Genomic DNA, 17,368 nt, shown 5'->3' on the forward strand with positions numbered 1-17,368 from the left:
CAGCTGTACGTATTGAATTACATCATTTCTTCGCTTTTCTATTGCTATTATAACCGAATGCAAGCAATGTATCTCCTCAGTGTATGCGCTGGTATCGCATTAATACGGCTACCTAGCATGAGAAGTTTCGTTGCAATCCCGCAAGCCCCGGTGTCGTGTCCAACTACTTGCCCGAATATGGAGGTAGGGATATCCGCCCAGATACCAAGCCTTGTTCAATATGTTTGACAACTACGAGCTTCAAACGGCTGGGTAACATAGACATGCACTTACAATTGCTGATACGATCATGCCGTGATTTGGTTTCAGCAATGGCGAATACCACGATCATGACATGTATCTTGACAAAGTCGGAAGTGCGCAGCCACCACTGCAGGATCAATTATGCCCGACAGCTGAGAGAGGCTTCTCAAGACTTTTGCAGTGCCAGCGACCAATCTCCCTTTGAGTTTGTCTTTGGATCTTGTTTACTGGAGGCTCATTGATACAATCGTCAAAGAGCTGGCTCCAAAAGTTGGTACCTTAGTGTCAATGACCGACGATTCTTGATCATGGAATGTTCAACGAAGTTTCCAAAGGAAGAAGATGCATGTGAACAGAATTCTCCCAGACTCTTCTGGAGACAAATACACAAAGACAACGTGGTTTATATTAGGGGAGCCAATCTCTCTTTCTCGAGCCAATTAGAAAAGCTCTCAGCTTTCCTTTTCGGCGCATCCGCGCCATAATGAGGATGGGTTGCTTCTCCTCTAAAGAAGCACTTTCTTCGGCACCAGTCCTCGGCTACCCTCTATCGGCAGTGTCTGTCAATGATTCCGCCTCTGAAACGTCAACCGATTGCCCACTGCTGGAAGTCCACGTACGATCCTGGGACGCTTCAGCTCTTCGAGTAGCTCAGAAACTTGATTGGCTATACCACATTGGACGCAATGCGCCTGAATCAACATTGGCGAGGGTCATGGAAGAGAACAGGGAGTGGGAGGTTCTCAATGACGGTTATTCGCGCCCATTCTGGGGAGACGATCCCAAGCATGGCGAAGACTGGTTAAATCTGTAAGATTCTGAAGCTGTCGTTCGAAACCATCTTTGCTGAGAGATTGCAAGACTGATAAATTATATGCCCGCAAGATATTAAAGCCTTCGTTGAGTCCAACCACGAACAAGCTGGCCCCTTGTATTTGCTGCTGAGGTAAGATGAGCTCTTTGGCCGAAACCAGATGCAAAAACCAATTAACTTGCCCAATGCCAACTGTGAGTTATTAAGAGCTCACTGGCTACTCAGATCGGGTGGTCTTGATTGTTTGAATTCTTCCTTTTTTGCGTCGAGACTCAATGTCATCATGTCAGACTTATTGGTTGGACTCTCCACCGCTCCGCATTCGAGATAGTTTAAGCACTCTTGGTCGCGAAAACAGCAAAGCTCGTCAATGATTTTATACAGCCGATTTTTAACCTAGGAAAAATAGGAACGGTACGACAATTTTCTTGCCTTGCCAGTCATTGAGACACTCTTACATAAGGTAGGTACAAACGGTGTAAGATGTCTACTAGGGTTCTGACTTATAGACTCCATTTAATGCTACCCTCCCAGCGCTATAAGTAGGTAATAACCCTCAGTTGATTTATGAACGAGCGCGCTAGTGAGCCTCCCTCTTTAAGGAATCACCAAATGGAGAGCATAATACGGCATTAAAACCCTTTGAGACCTCTCTAACTATAATTCCGCTTAATCATATGCTTGGTAAACGTTGGCTTCATCCCTCCTTCCTCAGTACCTGGATAGAGAGAGCTAACTTTAGGGTTTCCTTGAGATGGGTAGTAAAAGAATGTGCTGCCTTTTGGCTGGATTCTTCTATCCTTAGGAGAAGATACGCGTAGTGAAAACAACAAACATGAATTACATAGGTTTGATATCTATCAAAACGACGTGGCACAGGCTGCCAACTACACTTAGTCCTAAAGCCCTACTACTCATCTTATATGCTTCTCAACAGCATTATAAACACCAAGAACCTTCGTCCAACTTAGCTTCCGCCAGTTGAGAACCAAATCCTCGTATTCCTCGCTTGACTGCGGCAGGTCGGTACAGACAAGCATCCAATCAGTGCTCGCAGACACAGGAATGTTTCTTACCCTTCCATGGCTAGAAGCTAGATTGAGTAACATCAGTGCCTCCCCATCTACTGTGAGGACCTTGACTGGAATGACACCCGAAGCCAGCAGCGTCTGAATGTCGGGACTGACATCAATTGAGAAGCTATACTCAACAGGTTTCTTCGCGAATACTTTCTGGAACGGGCCACATGTTCGTAGGATGTGGTGATATTCAGAAGAGATTAAATAAGCAAGAACTTTCTGTTGGCTCAGCTGTGACACATTGGCCACCTCGCAAACGCTTCGGCAAGTAACCTGCCTCTGCAGAAAGTCTCGCCAAGTCCAGTCTGAGACTCTTACGACCTTCGCAGCCAGTAAGATAAACCCGCCGAGAAGCCAAGAGAATGCAGTGAAGTTGAATGGGTCAACCCCCTCCACCCTACTTCCAACCAGTAAGCCACACAGAAAGCCGCCAACGACCAGCACTACAGTCAGACCAAATACAACATTAACATATTTGGGACATTTGATAACTATCGACGTCTCTTGAATTATGCATTGGTCGGTAATCTTCTTTACCCGCTCTCGGTCCTTCTGCGCTCTGGCATCTGGACATTCGAACGGGTCTGCATTCAGCTGTTGCAGCAAAGAATTCGTTGATGAGGAGCTCCTCCAGAGAGGACGGTATCGATGGTTCACCAGCCAAAAACGGGCCAGTGAAGTTGTTTCGGCGTGTCCTTGTCTTGCGGAAACTTTGGCCGGAATTCCTCCTGGAAAGCTGCCGTGGCTTCGCCTTTCAACTCGGTGCATGCTGAAAAACGCATTTTGCAGTGCGATCTTCTGATGCGTAACCCAGTGAATATCGACTCGAGAACTAATGCCTCCTAGATTGTGGGCGAAACCTTTGCCTAGAAGGGGAGAAGCGAATGACAAAGGCGTCATTATGACGACGAAATCGATTATATTTCGTATGTCTTCAACCAGATGTTTGTTTTTCATGTTCACGGTAGCTTGGATACTCGTCTTCCTGCTTCTACCGATCCAAGATGCAGTCTTTGACCGTAGGTCTTGAGTATTGGGCATGGCTTGTATGGGTGCCTTTCCGCCACGTCCAATTGCTGATGAACGCTGAGAAGGTGGGGGGAGCGTCTGCAACAATTTCGAGCCTACTTCTAACGAGCTCAAAGTCCAGTGGATACCAAGACGATCGGTTGCGCCGCTGATACTGGCCCATCTGTCCTGATAAACTTGTGTGTGTCTGCCCCTGGTTCCCGCCTCGTACACCATGGTACAGATGTCTAGACTTTTTCGGTCCTCATATAGTGGTCTTTCGGCTCCAAGGTTTCGCAGTACATGCTCAATACATTCTATGAGCCAAGTAGACATTGCGATGTACTCTTCACAGTAGTTGACCACAATCGGCTGTGTAGAAGAGGATGGTCTGTCGGAATCGGAATCGGAATCAGAATCGGAATCGTAGCCGGAATGATCGTCTTTCGGGATATCAGGTCGGAGCTCCCCAATTTTATGCATAGCGCGAGAGATGGCCATGGGAAGTTGCGTAGCCAAGACCTTGATCTTTGTAGAGATCTTTGCCAATCATGCAAGAACAATCATCTTCCAATAAGGGCTGGCACTACCGTTCCAGGCAATATGAGCCAGAATAGAGGTGACTTCGTCCACGATGTAGCAGAATTGGTCTTTTTCGAAGGCAGTTAATCGATCGGTTGAAACTGTGGTCAGCTTCTCCTCAGCCTCTCCATCTACTGGAGCAAGGTACTCGTCTCTGGAATGGCTTTTTGATCGGCTGTGCAGAGGTATATCAGGAATCTCGCCCCTTATTTGTTGAAACTTCCAGAACATGCTGGGGCCGCGGTGTGGGTTTGAGGACGAATATCCGTGATCTCTCATTACAGCTTCGTCTTCGTAGCTGAACAACCATAAGGTGTAGAGAACCTTATCCTCCACTCTGCCCAACTGTGCAAAGTTTGCGTCGCTGATGTGCCAGGACCTCATTTTGTTCTCCTCTCCTATGTTCGGCTGCAGACAAGTGATGGCTGATGTTTCGGCAGCACGCTTGAGTCGTTCGATATCAAATTTCCAGAGCGTCTCATGCCGCTCCTCGTCCACACCACAATTCTTGATTCGGCCAAAAGGTGGCACACCTTCATCAGTATTAAGGCCATCTTCAAGTACCACGGAGCCCTTTTCCGTGCTCCTAGGCGCAAGTGGCTTGCCTAGGCAGTATCGCATGATTCGATCAGAACTAGCTCCTCCCACATGATTTAAAGATGCGCCTGGTTGTCTACCGGCATCGAACGTTGTCGACATGATTGTCAGTGAATTGTAGCAGAATACTTCATTGGATTTCGATCCGGGTTGCGTGAGTGATACTGGAATGTCTCAAGATTCGGTTTTCTCTGGTAAAGCTAAGGAAATAAGCCAGCGCTTCTTGTGGGCTTACACATGCAGATGTTAGTTACACTTGATTATGTTTCCCCCCTCACCGAAACAAAAATAGGTCAAATGCATTGCTGCCCAAAGAAGTACACCAATCGTAGTCAATGATCGTTTTGTGGTCATCTTGTGGGGTACGTCAGCACCATCCACCCTTGGTTTTCTCAAGCTCCAGAACCGCATCACTCGAAGCTAAATGAATGACTCTTGAATCATTAGTCGCTCTTCACGATCGCCCAACAAAACAGCGGATAAACAATGGCCTCTAAACAGCTATATGAGGACTTCTACTCTCTCTTGGAGTCCCCAGAACACGAAGAACTTTCTGCTCGTGAGATTGATAATTCCCCGCGCGACCCTGACTCTTCTCCACCGCTCAGGGATGCACCAGGCAAGGAAGCGACTGGCCCGAGGTCGCAGGACGACGACCAGAGTTCCCAAATTTGCATTGATTTATTTACCAAATTCAACATCGATCCATATCTCATGGGCTCTATCCCTGGATTGGATCATAGCACCGCTCACCTTTTGGTGCGGTCTCAATTGGAACAGATTCTCTTCAGCGACAAATTACCTAGGCGGACTAAAGATGAACTCGAAGCCCGCCTTAGCTATTACATGCGTTGCGGAGAATTTTTCGGCTCAAGAATGTCTCGTGAAGAGGCTGTAGCCACTCAGGACTCGCTACTTCTCACGGGCAGCGTAACATTCGCGGACCTGCCGAAGATATTCTTGATAGGTGACATCGTTTACACGGCTGATCCGACTACTCTCAAGGATACCCTCTTTGAGCAATGTTGGGTGGCCGTGGACTGTGAGCTTGTTACAAAAAGCGTACAAAAAAACTTTCTCATAAGTGCCAGGAGATGGAGGTTCGATGCCAAGAGCGACAACGGCTGGTACTTGGAATCTGCCAAAGTCACGATCTACGGGTACGAAGGCAAAAAGAGCAACCAATTGGGTGACATTGGGGTTGTCCCCTTGACGAGCCTTCGTGCTGAAGAGCAGCGGTTGCTTTCAGACAGAATGATTGTGCGAGGGAGACTGTACCTCGAGATGTCGCAAATCAAGATTGGATGTTGGGGTTACAATGGACCGTCCTGCTGTAAACCGCATGATGGTAATCAGCATTTGCGAAAACCCCAGGAATCATCTTTCAACAAGTTGAGCCCCTGGATGCAGTGGAATAGCGTTGTGAGTGTCCGGTCGTCGTGCCTAAGGTGTGCTGTTCACGGCGACCGTTAGAGCTAACTTCAGCTTCAATAGACTTGTGAAAGAGTCGTCATGAATAATGTGGTGTCAAGAAGTCCATTTGCATCGTCGCCTTTGATCCCAAGTCGTGTTGGTCCCAGGAGCAACATGAGCAAAGATTGCGATAAGATGTTCTTAATCTGTTCGGGAGCCATGTTTGTTAGAACTTTACCTGACTTCGCGGGGGTATCAGTCTTCATCGATAACCTGAGGCCAGTGCAATGGAAAGATTGCCAACTGAACCAGGATGTCTCGAGCATCACAGCCGGCCTTTCTCTCCCCCGACCTGATCACGCAGAAATGGAATTGTCGCAATGCGACTGTCAGGCAAACGGAAAAGCTGTCATTGTACGGACCAGCATGCCTTTCATGCCGTCCACAATTGCAGGTATGTTACCTCGAATACTGATACATTCGTTAGGAATCATTTCGAACTAAGCAACAGTCGGGTCTTACACAGCTGTGGCAGAAAATGCGAAGCGGCCACTTGTTCGGCTTGATCTATTAGACATCATACACCCCGACGAAGATTTCATACACCACTTACAGCAGATATTCGAAGATGTGCAGCAAATCGAAGCATATCTGTATCTCCAGAACTTTGAATCGTTGGTAGCAAAGCGTTCGTGCAAGGATCGCAAGGGTTGCGTTGAGATTCGCCATAGGTTTCATTCAGCCTTCTAATGCCACATCGTGTATATCCAAAGCAGCTCACTGATCCGCCACATAGGCTTTCTCGACCTAATGCGATCGTTCCATAATGTTATCTTCATTTCTCTATCAAACCAAGATGAGACGGATCCACTATTCGACATGATGGACCCTATTGAGCTTGTGCTCCAAGGCTCTGAGGATGCTTCGTCAACGACAAGAAGTCACATTTTTCATTTCGACGGAGAGGAGCCGACGTGGGATGGTGCTGAGACTGAGCGTCCTGGAAGGAGCATGCGGTCTAGAAGTAGTAGATCACTCTTACGGGATAGGGATCGCCCTCCCCCGCCCCCGCCCCCGCGCCGCACTCGGCCAACAATCGGGTCTACATTGAATAATAGGCGCTGAGGCAATACCAAGTTTCTGTATTTATGGGGGTAAGAAGAGATGGAGACGTGATATTTCCTATCAAGAAGTACCGCTGCCGTTTAAACGGTACGGTGGGGGAGATATCTTCTCGTTGAATAGATGCAGGGTGCATGGAGAAAATGAACTATGTTCAGGCGACTGAGTGCCTGTTTCGTTTTCCCAGCAACTTCAGGTGCAATTGTATGTACCATCATCCTTAGTATATCTAATTAGACCGGCTAATTTTCCAATGTCTACGCAGCCAATTTGCTATATTCTTTGCACACCGAAGTACTCATGTGACGGACGATAGTAGAAGACATCAACGAAATGGAGGTAGCGTAGAGGACGGACAATAACGCACGACGGTAACGGCGACGGCGACGACGATAGTAACAACGATAACAATAGTCATTTTCCTCATGACCTTTTTCAGACTCAACTAGGAATAATACATGACAGTAAAGTAGAGTCAAATACACAACAGGGTAAGTAGTAGCTCTAACACAGGAGAAATAGGCGTCTTCGGCTTCACACCTTCACACACAACCTTAGTGCACCATCATCAGCGTCACCCAAGCTTCCCCTCACAAACCTCCCCTCCGCACCCCAAAAAATGACCTACGCCAAGGCCCCAAAACGCCCCCAACCCTCCCTCCGCCGAGAGAAGACAAGCCAGCAGCGGCGCGCATCTCCCGTAATTGCGTCAAAAAAGGATAAATTCAAAAGAGAACGCATCCATGGAGGAGTGCAGCCGCTTCATAAGCTAGCCAGGCCTTGAGTGCCATTGCCAAGGCCGGATGCTCGCCAACTGCCGCATTGGCTGACGACAATTCTTCGACGTCACCTCAATTATTGTGTACGCTGCGACCGAGTCCTTCGCAAAGGTGGTAGTCGCGTCAGCGGACGACAGGTCGCGCGTGCGTCGCATCAAGAGAGCAAGGGCATGGTGTCGATGGCGATAAATGACAGTAGGGCAATAGATAGAGTAAGGTTCATAAATAAATTATCGCATTCATTAAATAAAGGGGCTCTAGCAGGACAAGCTTTTCTCAAGCTCACATCCCTTTTGCCAAAGCACATTTTTCCCGATAGCTCAAATGAGAAACAAGTCCTGGGGAATATGTTCAACACGCCCCCGGGCGGAGCCACGGCAACCCTGCCGGCGAAAGCATTTTCGCCGTTCGGTGTTCCCTGCCCCGAGCGAGCGACAGGCACCCTGTGTCCCCGGGGGTGGTGGGCGGGTATCCTTTTTCTGCTTCAATCCGCTGTAAAAAAAATAAATCCACATCTTCCATTTCGACGCCGGATGCATCTCAGCACAAAGTCGTCGCCGCGACGTCGCGCATAGATCCGTAGAATACACATCCAAAAAACGTTCTTCGTGGGCTCGCCATCGCCTAAGCGGACGAGCGGCTCTTGGCCTTGCGGATCTCGCGGCCCTTGTCGGACCACGGGAGGTGGAAGACGGGAACCTGGAAGAAGGAGTTGCTGCAAACAAAAGGATGATTAGCAAATGGAATCCACATGGCGCGCCTCAATGACATCGCGTTGACGGTTCGCGGGAGGGGCAGCGACCGTCCCGGCTTTAGTCTGGGTCTAAGACTAGACCCCCGCGAGCGCCCGGCCAGAAGGAAGAAGGAAAAGAGCTCACCTGTCATCTTGGATACCAGCCAGTGCGCAATACCATGCCAGGAATGCTGCTAGCATTCCAAAGGTGCCACCGCAGATCTGGAGGTTGCGCATGGCAGTCAGGGCGCCGTTGTTGGCGGCATAGTTCTCGCAGGCGAGGAAGAGGAAGGCGAGGTCGAGGGTGAAGAAGAGGAGGAAGAAGACGACGGTCGAGCGCAGGGTGCATAGCAAGAGCAGCGTCGTGAAGATGAACCAGCCCGTCAGGAAGAAGCCAACAGCAGAGTAATGGTCAGAGTAGTTGGCAGCGTACGGGCCATCAGCTCCGATGATGTTCCAGTTGGGGGTGAGCAGGATGGCGTAGGAGATCCAGAAACCTCCGTACGAGGACAGAGCAGTAGCACCAAAGGTGTTGCCAACGGCCATCTCCCTATAATCCAATGGTCAGCATTGGCGCGTATGAAAAATGACAGCCAGTGCGGTTCGTATTGCGTTTCTTCTCCACAGACTCCCTGCCTGGTGCAGCCTCCGTCTTACCGACCTTCCACAGATGTGCCCAAGTCCAGATCCACTCCGGTGCGAAGGAGCGCGAGATGCTCCACATCATCACACCGGAGCTTCCGCTTGCGGGGGGTATCGTGGAGACGGATGAGATGAGATGTTGGGGAAATTTGGGGACCCCGGTAGGAGGAAAAAGAAAAGATGAACATGGGAGAACTGGACGTACCACATGCCGGCGAGGAGCTGGACGAGACCTCCGTATCCGAAGGCGAGGGGGACGGCGATGTTGGGCGCAGTGACGCCGCGAGCGTGGAGGTTGACGCAAGAAAGGACGAAGGTCGTGAGGGCGAAAGCAGAAAGACCCAGCGGCGCCGGGTTGGCGAACTTTCTGTGCTCGTAAGGCTTCCACAGTCCGGGCTGGAGAGAGCCACCGAATGCCTGCGCATCTCCTTCAGTCATGTTCCGGTAGTCGGCAACGCGGGTAAAGGGCCCGGCGTTTCGTTGAGTGTTGTGGCCTACTTGGGCACCATTGAGGCCGTTGTGATGGTCAGCACCAGATGTATGCACGTCCTTCTCCAGGTCCGTTGGAGGGACGGCATTGTGGTGAGTCTCGTGCGTGGCCATTGTGTGCTCTTCCGGGCGTATAAGACAAGAGGGAAGGATTAAACCAAGCGATAATAAACGAGTAAAGGGGTATCTTGCAGTAAGAGCAGTCAAACTCCACGGAAGAAGGCACACAGGTGATGGAGAAAGAGACTCCTTAGACTCCGGGGAAGGGGTGGGGAGAAGGGTTTAAGTAATGGGGAAAAGAGTTGGGAGAATAGCCAAAACGAGGAGAAATGGAGGTCGGGGCCGAGGGTCAGCGCAAAAGCGAGATAGCTGATGGGTCGGTAGCGTCGCGAAGGTGTGAACGTCTGGGGTATGTACAGATACGTGGACCGTCCGACGCGGAGAACTGGAGCTGTTGGAGGCTTGAAGCCGGGGATGAGGAGGTCGAAGTCGCGGTCGAGGTCGCGGAGGGAGGAGGCGTGCGTCTGCGTATGCAGGATGAAGAGGGAGTGGGTCGAGTAAAGGTGTTGGAGGTTGTGATGCAGACTAAGGCGAGCCGTCTGGTCAAGGGCCGATCTTTAAAGCCCAGAGACGGCCGAACCGGGGGTCGAATTGGGAATGGGTTAAACGGAGGCTCCATTTTAGATTCATTATTTTGGGTGCAATGTCGGGTGGTGGTGGTGAATTGGATGGGTGCATGGTGGAGTGACCACAGACTCCTCGTCGGAGACCGCCTTGGCCCTGGTCTGGGAAGCCCATTGTAAATGACATCGAAAAGCCCGCAGTGGTGCGAAGTGGGATCCGGTTTCCTCAGTGTGTTTTGCATCTATCTTCCGCCGCCGCCTCCTCATCCCATTGATTACGGTGCCGTTCGTCAGAGCTTGGGACGAAGGTAAGCAAAGCAGGTACGCTATTGAAAACGTGAGCCAACCAGATATCCCGTCTTTCAGACGAAACGGAGGCCAAACTACCGAGAGGGTAGTGATGTGCAGCTTCTGTGAGGAGAAAAGAGGCTCCCATCCCATTAGCCATTTCGGCATGTATTTTTCGCAGCATCCTAGCCCCAATTGCTTGTAGTGAGGGGCCGACCCATGCTGGTTGAGCTGGACCTCGTTTGGTTCAATCTGTTGAAGACTTGGACCGAGACCCATTGTCGGCATCCGAGACAAAAACACCAAGCAATTGTCGTCCTCGCGGCGGCAGCTTCGGGCAACCAACAGCACGAATTCCAGCGGCCTGGACGAAGGGTCCTCCAAAAGCTGGAGGACGGGAAGCCAGCCAAGAGAAACACAGCCTCGGGTCATTGGGGAAAATCAGTCCACGAGCTGATGTCATTCCCACATTTTCCGTCCACAGCAGACTTCTCCAATTTTCGCTCAGGCGTCGCTCCTCGTTCGCCGCCTGCAACTAGCACATATCGGGGTGGTCGATTCAAATCGTTATTGCATATCCGCTATCGCCGAGTGCATGTAGATGTTGACGGTCTTCAGTGAGGACTACAGAGTATCGCGAGCTTGATTGCTGCTTGCTATACCATATAATCCCAAGTGAGCGAGCGCGATGAAGTGTGCCTCCTCCACGTCAAGCCTTCCTCACTCACAGGCGCATGTTCTGGGCATTTTACCCGTGGAAGATTGCAATGCGTGACGGGGCAAAGATCTTTTTGAGCCCCAAGCTCAGGGCCCCCAAGATGAGGGAGGGGGTGTTGATAGCAGATTACTGCGCGACCGGATGATTGAGTGGATGCTGAGCAATGCTACCGCAGCGGAATTGAGTCTGTGCCGCCAAGATGCTTTCAGTAAGGTGCCTTTTCCTCCTTTGACGCCTGGTCTCCCTCAATTCCGTCCCAAGTCCTCTCTCTTTCACACTCAAGCTCCCCATTGGACGGACCCTGGCTGGTAGTCGAGGTCGCATTCGATCCTGGGATTGATATTACTGTGTGTCACGGAAATATTCTTGCTGTCGAGTTCAAACTTGGCAAGGTACCTATCTCGACGGTGGTGCGCAAAACGGACAGGCCAGCTGCGGCCACGGCTCTTCCCCGTCTTGGCTGTGTGGGTCAGGGCCAGTCGCCTTTAGTCGGTAGTCGGCTTCTGACGACGGAATAAACTTGTAAACCTCTTTTGAAGCACCGTTTTGGAGGCATTGTACAAAGATGAAGCGTTGAACTGAAGAGTTGTCCTGTTATGGTTGGCCCGCAATCGGTTTACATGCAGAGGCTTCTACTCCACATGAGTATATACGGTGGGAACGCATCACAACTGTCTCGATCCCGCATTACATCCCACGTTTCAACGTTTCCAGCCCGCTGGAAGAGATCCGCCGGCTAGCCTGGGGTAGGTGTTGTCACGATACATCTGTCATCTGGTCATGCTGGCGGTAGCTGTTCGAAAGTCGGCTCGTGTCATTGCGCGGAAGCTGCGGGGAATCTGGGGTCGACTAGCAGTATCCCAAACGCTCCGCGAGGCCAAGAACGTACCTTATGTTGTTTCGTCTCGTTGGAAGGTGAATTCCATGTCGTTACGCGTGCTCCAATTCCATCCATGAGGTCAACTGCTGTCAGTTGGGGCCAATGCTAGCCTTTCGACATTCTTCAAGAACTCGTCTCAAAGGCTTGCATCTATCCTATGTTTCCTCACACCCCGTAGAATTGACGCCATCGCTGAAAGGCCAAGGGCCACCGAAGCGTCATGATGACACTGCCAACCAAGCGTGACCGCGAAGATCAAGCCCGATACCGACCTCTTCAAAGAGAGCGAACCAAATACCACATGGCGGTCGAGTGCGGGGAAAGCTTCAGTGGCTGCGACTCGCCTGGCAGCCGCGATCTATGCAAGCAACGGGGTGGCATTGGCTGTCCGGCTTGTGGTCCGATGATGGCGCCAGGCCGGACGAACTTCAGAATGAGCTCCCAGCTCGCTCTAGAACCTGGCTTGGGGTGTTCCATGTCATGGATCTATACTAGCGCTGCGTGTGGGCTTGTCTGCCTTTCCCCGGATCTCGTGGTCACGGTCAAGTTTATTTCCCCATACTGCACCAGCGTCACGGTGTTGGAAGGCCGGCGACGACGTAGCCTGTCTCCACGCTGGAGTCTTCGTTCCCTTTCGTCCGTAGTGTGTCGGTTTCTGCCTGGCCGATGCCGCCATTGTTCATCACTCACATTGGTAATCACTGATCAATGGTTGCTGGGCTCATAGCTAGCTCTGGTCCACCAGACCTCAACAGCCACCTGGGCCAATTCTGCGATGAAGATTGCGCAGCAGAGGGTTCTGACGCAACTTCACTGTCTAGAATCGATGTCAGCTTTGTGATTGCTTCAAATCAGGCCGCTGCCTCGGTTTTCTGGGAGTCTCCCGTTCTGACGAACGCCGCGCCAGGTTGATTGTTATCACGCACCACCGAGGTGGGATGCTCTTCCAATTCGGGAAGCGCTGACATCACGCCAGACCGCCCATCACTGCCCCTTTCCGCCGACACCGTGGGATGATCAGCCCACTGAGCGACATCACCTGCACAGGTGGCCGCTCTGAACATCAGCGAATTATTGTTGCCGGCGCTACGACCGGCTGGCAAATCTGGCGGACTGGCTATTTGATCTCGAGCTGCCGGGCAGTTGTCGCCAGTGACTCTAGCAGGAGACGGACTGCGCATTTTAGCAGATGCCTTACTGAGTGACGGCGGAAAGGAAGGCGGCAAGACCGGTAGCCCGCGCGAGCGAACTAGACTGAACCTGTGTCCCAATTCCAAATAGCACACAGATTGAGTTGGCAGTGACAGGGTGGCAGGCCAGCATGATGCGTATGCAACTAAACGCTGAACATCACTTCGAAGTTGCCCCTGAGACCAACCATGCTCTGAAAAAGGAGCGTTTTGAATGATTGCCCGCCTTTGACCACCAAATATCTCGACCCCGTGTCGCCATCGTTGGACGAACGGCGTCTTGAGCTTGGTCGATGGAAGAAATGCGTGCTCTTCCCTCTTTCTCCGGCTCTTCTTTAATTTTCTAGCCGAACAAGCCGTGGTGACACGGGGTTTGACGGATAGATCATCGATGCCTAGTCCCTTGGCCCGCGATGCCAATAATTGAGGCTCGAGCGAAAGCCGAAGTCTCCAGAGAGAGAACGGTGCAGGTCAGCAGCCTGAAATGCCAAGAGGCCTACCATGGCCGCTCACTCACCCCCGCTCGATCAGCCAAGGCCGCAATCGCAGCGGACAAACCCTGAACTGGCCAGCAAAATTCCGCGGAGGTCCCCTGAAAGCACACACTTTGGCGTCGTATTGCCAAGGGCTACAGGGCTCGGGACACGTTGTGCAGCGGGTCGCCCATTGCAGCCGCCCGTTTTGTGGCGTATTAGGGCGGCACCGCTGGCTGCAGGGCCCTGCACGACACCATTGAGAGGGAAGCCAAGCAACCAAGCAGCTTCCATTTCTCCGAACAGCCTCTTTCTTGGGCAAGAATCGTTCCACTCGAGCACAGATCGTTGAGGGCGGATGCTCAACCTTTTGTTGCTGTTGAGGAGACATTGCTGGCTTCGTTCCGGGCAGGGCTCCTTTCTGCGGCAAATGAAAGGTTGTCGAGGCAGATGAACTCGCTATTAGGGGACCATCAAGGCATCAAGGCTCGATGCCATTGCCCTCCGATGATAGGACAAGTGCTTGTAAGACGCGATGCGCAGCCGTCGCCCGATTGTCTACTGGCTCGGGATGCCTTGTCCGGGCATACGGTCCGTTTCCTGACCCCCTACCACTTCACATCTGTCCAGTGAGCAGACGACTTCTGGAATCCTGGACTCTTTTCCAGCAGGCGTATTTATCCGTTGCTGGCTGCAGGTCTAGGGGCGGGAGTCGATGCCAAGAAGGGAGGCGCAAACCATCACCACCGGATAACTCGGCATCGGCCAGAGTTTGAACTATCCATGGGTGTCCTGCAGTCTGGCGGCGTTGCGACAACACATGGTGGTTTGCAGACGGTTTGTATGGCAAAATTTGGTTCCCCAGGGTGAGCTTGCAATGTTTCGTAGCGCTGATGCCCCCCTCACGGCTGGCCTGCTGACAGCCAATTTGCCAGTGTTTTTTCCATTTGAATCCGACGCACGCGCTGTGAACCAGGCCTGGGCTGCCTGTCGTACAGGGCCATGGCCTCTGCGACATGAGATGAAGATCGCCTGCTATGCCGCTGTAAGAACTTTTGCATTCTCGGTGTGCTTCATTTAAGTTGCATCTCTTGAACCCTTGAGCTGTACGATTTTTGCTGGGCCATCTGTATCAGTTTTCAAATCCTTCCAAGATGTCCAATTGGAGTGCAGGTAGTGTGTGAGACTGTCAGTTGCGTGGTTGCCTCGCCAGCCATTCTCCCGAATTGGACCTTCTCCCATATTGGCCATTTGACTCCGAATTATGTTCCTTCCGGACGAACCGAACAGGACGGGCTGTTCCGGATGCAAGAAACCCAAAAGAGTATATTTCGCCGTCGTAGAATCAAAAAACCTTTGTCCCCGAACGCACAATGTTTTCGTGAGCATCAAGCGAGGGGACGGAAAGCGTAATGGGGAAAAAAACAATGCGTCAAGGACAGGATTCGAACCTGCGCGACCGAAGCCACTGCCTAAGCTGATATCAGAAGAATCGATAGCAGGGCAGCCCATTAACCACTCTGGCACCTTGACCAATAGTGTATACACAAACAGCTCGTTAGTCATCTCAAGTAACGCGCTGCACCCTTCCAGGTGCACAAACTTCGCTTCGCAAGACTACCTTTGTCCTTTTTCGCGATCCCATATTCAACTCGCCTGGCTTGGAGTCTCGGATTCAAACCGGTCACACGTTCGGTGCTGTTGCGCCTAACGAGACGGGATGCCGGAACAGAAGGCTGGACCTGGACCGGCCAAGTGCTACAGAGGACGCAACATCGCCTATGTCCGAAGGAATCGGTCGCCCTGTCAAAGACGTGGCGTCGATCAGGTGTTCTGGAAGGATTCAGCCCCTTTGTTCGGCGACAGTGGCGTTTGTATGTTTTCACGACAATCTTCATCTTGATCCTTCACAGCAGAGATGCGCATTTGACGTGTTTAAAGGCGATACTTCAGACCATCATGCCTTCCAGACGAGGGCACTCCAACTCCCATCATGGTTGCATCCAGTGCAAGACGGGGAGAGTAAAGGTAATTACCCCGAGGATTTGATTGGGCATAGCTGACGGGCCTGTAGTGTGACGAAGGTCAGCCATCTTGTGGGCGTTGCCGCAAGAAAGGTCGGACATGCACGTACCGCCATTTGCTCGCCCCGTGTGATGCATTTGAGCGGCGACCAGCCGGCGATGCACGTCTCATAGTCCGAGCCGGGAGCTTGTCGTCGGCCGAGGGGGAGCGGCAGGACACCTCTGAGACCGAAATTGGCGGCATCCACCGGTCGCCTCCGAGGTTCGGGGCCACGGGGTTACCCAGCTCAGATCCGACCGAGCAGCTATTACTCCACCACTACTTTGGTCATCTGGCGGCCTTGTCGTTTGGCTCGGTCGACAAGTGGGACATCGTGCCAGCATTTCGCCAAGCTGTGATCCGACACGTATTGACCGAGGCGTACGTGAACCAGGTTGTCTTAGCCTTCGCGGCGACCCATCTCGCATCCGTCTACTCCCAGGCGTTCGGAAATGGCTCGGCTCCGCACGTTTTGACAGCATTGAAGTATAAGGCCTCGACCCTGGAGCTTTTCCGGCCTGCACTTGCTTCGTCTCTGACGCCCTCAAGCTGCGAGTCCGGAATGGCGGCCGCAGGTCTGCTGGTGGCCTGTGAGTTTGCACTGCCGATGATGGACACGGGCGTCTTCGGTGTGGAGGATCAAGTTGAAGTGCTGTCGAGGATCGCCAGTCTCTTTCAGGGGGTGGTTGCTCTCTTTCGAATGGGATGTAGAGGCCTTCGCGTCGGAGAAGGCAGCCCAGCGCTTCAAATTCGGAAGACGGTATTCACGTCACTCACCAACGAGCTACCGTGGTTCGACGCAGAGGAATCGGTGGAAAATGTCCTACTAGTTGTCCGCAGTCTGGATCATGCCGAGGTCATAAGGCGCGACATACTGTTGCAGGCCGGGGAGAAGTTGCAGGTCGCATTTCGAAGGGTAGCTGCAGCGCGAGGGTCGTACAATGTCGCGTGTATGTGGCTGGGCATGGTACCATCCCTGTATATCGAGCTCGCGACAGCGAAAGACCCTCTGGCTTTGGTGTTGATGGCACATTGGGCTGTCTGCTTAAAAGGCATCGACATAGAGCGTGCTTGGTGGCTTCGAGGATGGCCTGAGATGATCATTAGAACAGTCGTGAACAGCATCGGGGGAGCCTACCACAGCCTGCTGGTATGGCCTCTGCAAGAAATCGAGAGAACTCAGGTACCTTGGAGACCTTGCTACGATGATGCGGCGGTGAAAGAGGACCTCGTGGATGTCGAGATGGAGGAATGGAGTCGGCAGGTTGTGATGGTTGACGGTTGACGATTGATGGTGTGGATGTAACCGGAAAATATCGACGTTGAATTTAGGTAGTTTTGTTTATCAAGAAGAAATGACCATATTGCCACCTTCCATTCGTCGAGGCAAGAGCTCTCTGGGGGCGTTCCTTCCGTCAAACAATTTCGGGTGTTCACCGGGCTCACCAGCACTCACCGAGCCCTCGAGGTCAGCATTCCAATTCACCGAGCCCCACCCGGGAATAGAATCGTGCCACCTCGACACGTCTCCCGCTCCCATCGACCCATCGTACGACTCCCAGAATCGCCTGACCAACCCCCGAAATATCCACCGTACCCGGGAGTTCATGGCCATGACACCTCACTATATA

General features: G+C 51.9%; 3 protein-coding genes across 3 annotated transcripts; 2 read left to right on the top strand and 1 right to left on the bottom strand.

The window, feature by feature from the left end:
* Window positions 1–4,809: 4,809 nt before the first annotated feature.
* Window positions 4,810–5,796, top strand: CGCA056_v009404 (uncharacterized protein; the record flags this gene model as incomplete). The annotated part of the gene is made up of 1 exon (XM_037324651.1): window positions 4,810–5,796. The coding sequence occupies one exon, from the start codon at window positions 4,810–4,812 to the stop codon at window positions 5,794–5,796; it is 987 nt and encodes a 328-aa protein (XP_037176273.1).
* A 2,465-nt stretch (window positions 5,797–8,261) lies between these two features.
* On the bottom strand, window positions 8,262–9,615 carry acpA (Acetate permease A; the record flags this gene model as incomplete). Its single annotated transcript, XM_037324652.1, has 3 exons — window positions 8,262–8,352; window positions 8,516–8,920; window positions 9,218–9,615. 3 exons carry the CDS (start codon window positions 9,613–9,615, stop codon window positions 8,262–8,264), a joined length of 894 nt encoding a protein of 297 aa, XP_037176279.1.
* A 6,051-nt stretch (window positions 9,616–15,666) lies between these two features.
* CGCA056_v009406 (uncharacterized protein) lies at window positions 15,667–17,022 on the top strand (the record flags this gene model as incomplete). Its single annotated transcript, XM_037324653.1, has 3 exons — window positions 15,667–15,695; window positions 15,748–15,803; window positions 15,872–17,022. 3 exons carry the CDS (start codon window positions 15,667–15,669, stop codon window positions 17,020–17,022), a joined length of 1,236 nt encoding a protein of 411 aa, XP_037176282.1.
* Between the last annotated feature and the right edge of the window lie 346 nt (window positions 17,023–17,368).

This window comes from Colletotrichum aenigma (assembly GCF_013390185.1).
Source record: "Colletotrichum aenigma strain Cg56 chromosome Unknown KSG_Cg56_contig06, whole genome shotgun sequence".
NCBI lineage: Eukaryota > Fungi > Ascomycota > Sordariomycetes > Glomerellales > Glomerellaceae > Colletotrichum > Colletotrichum aenigma.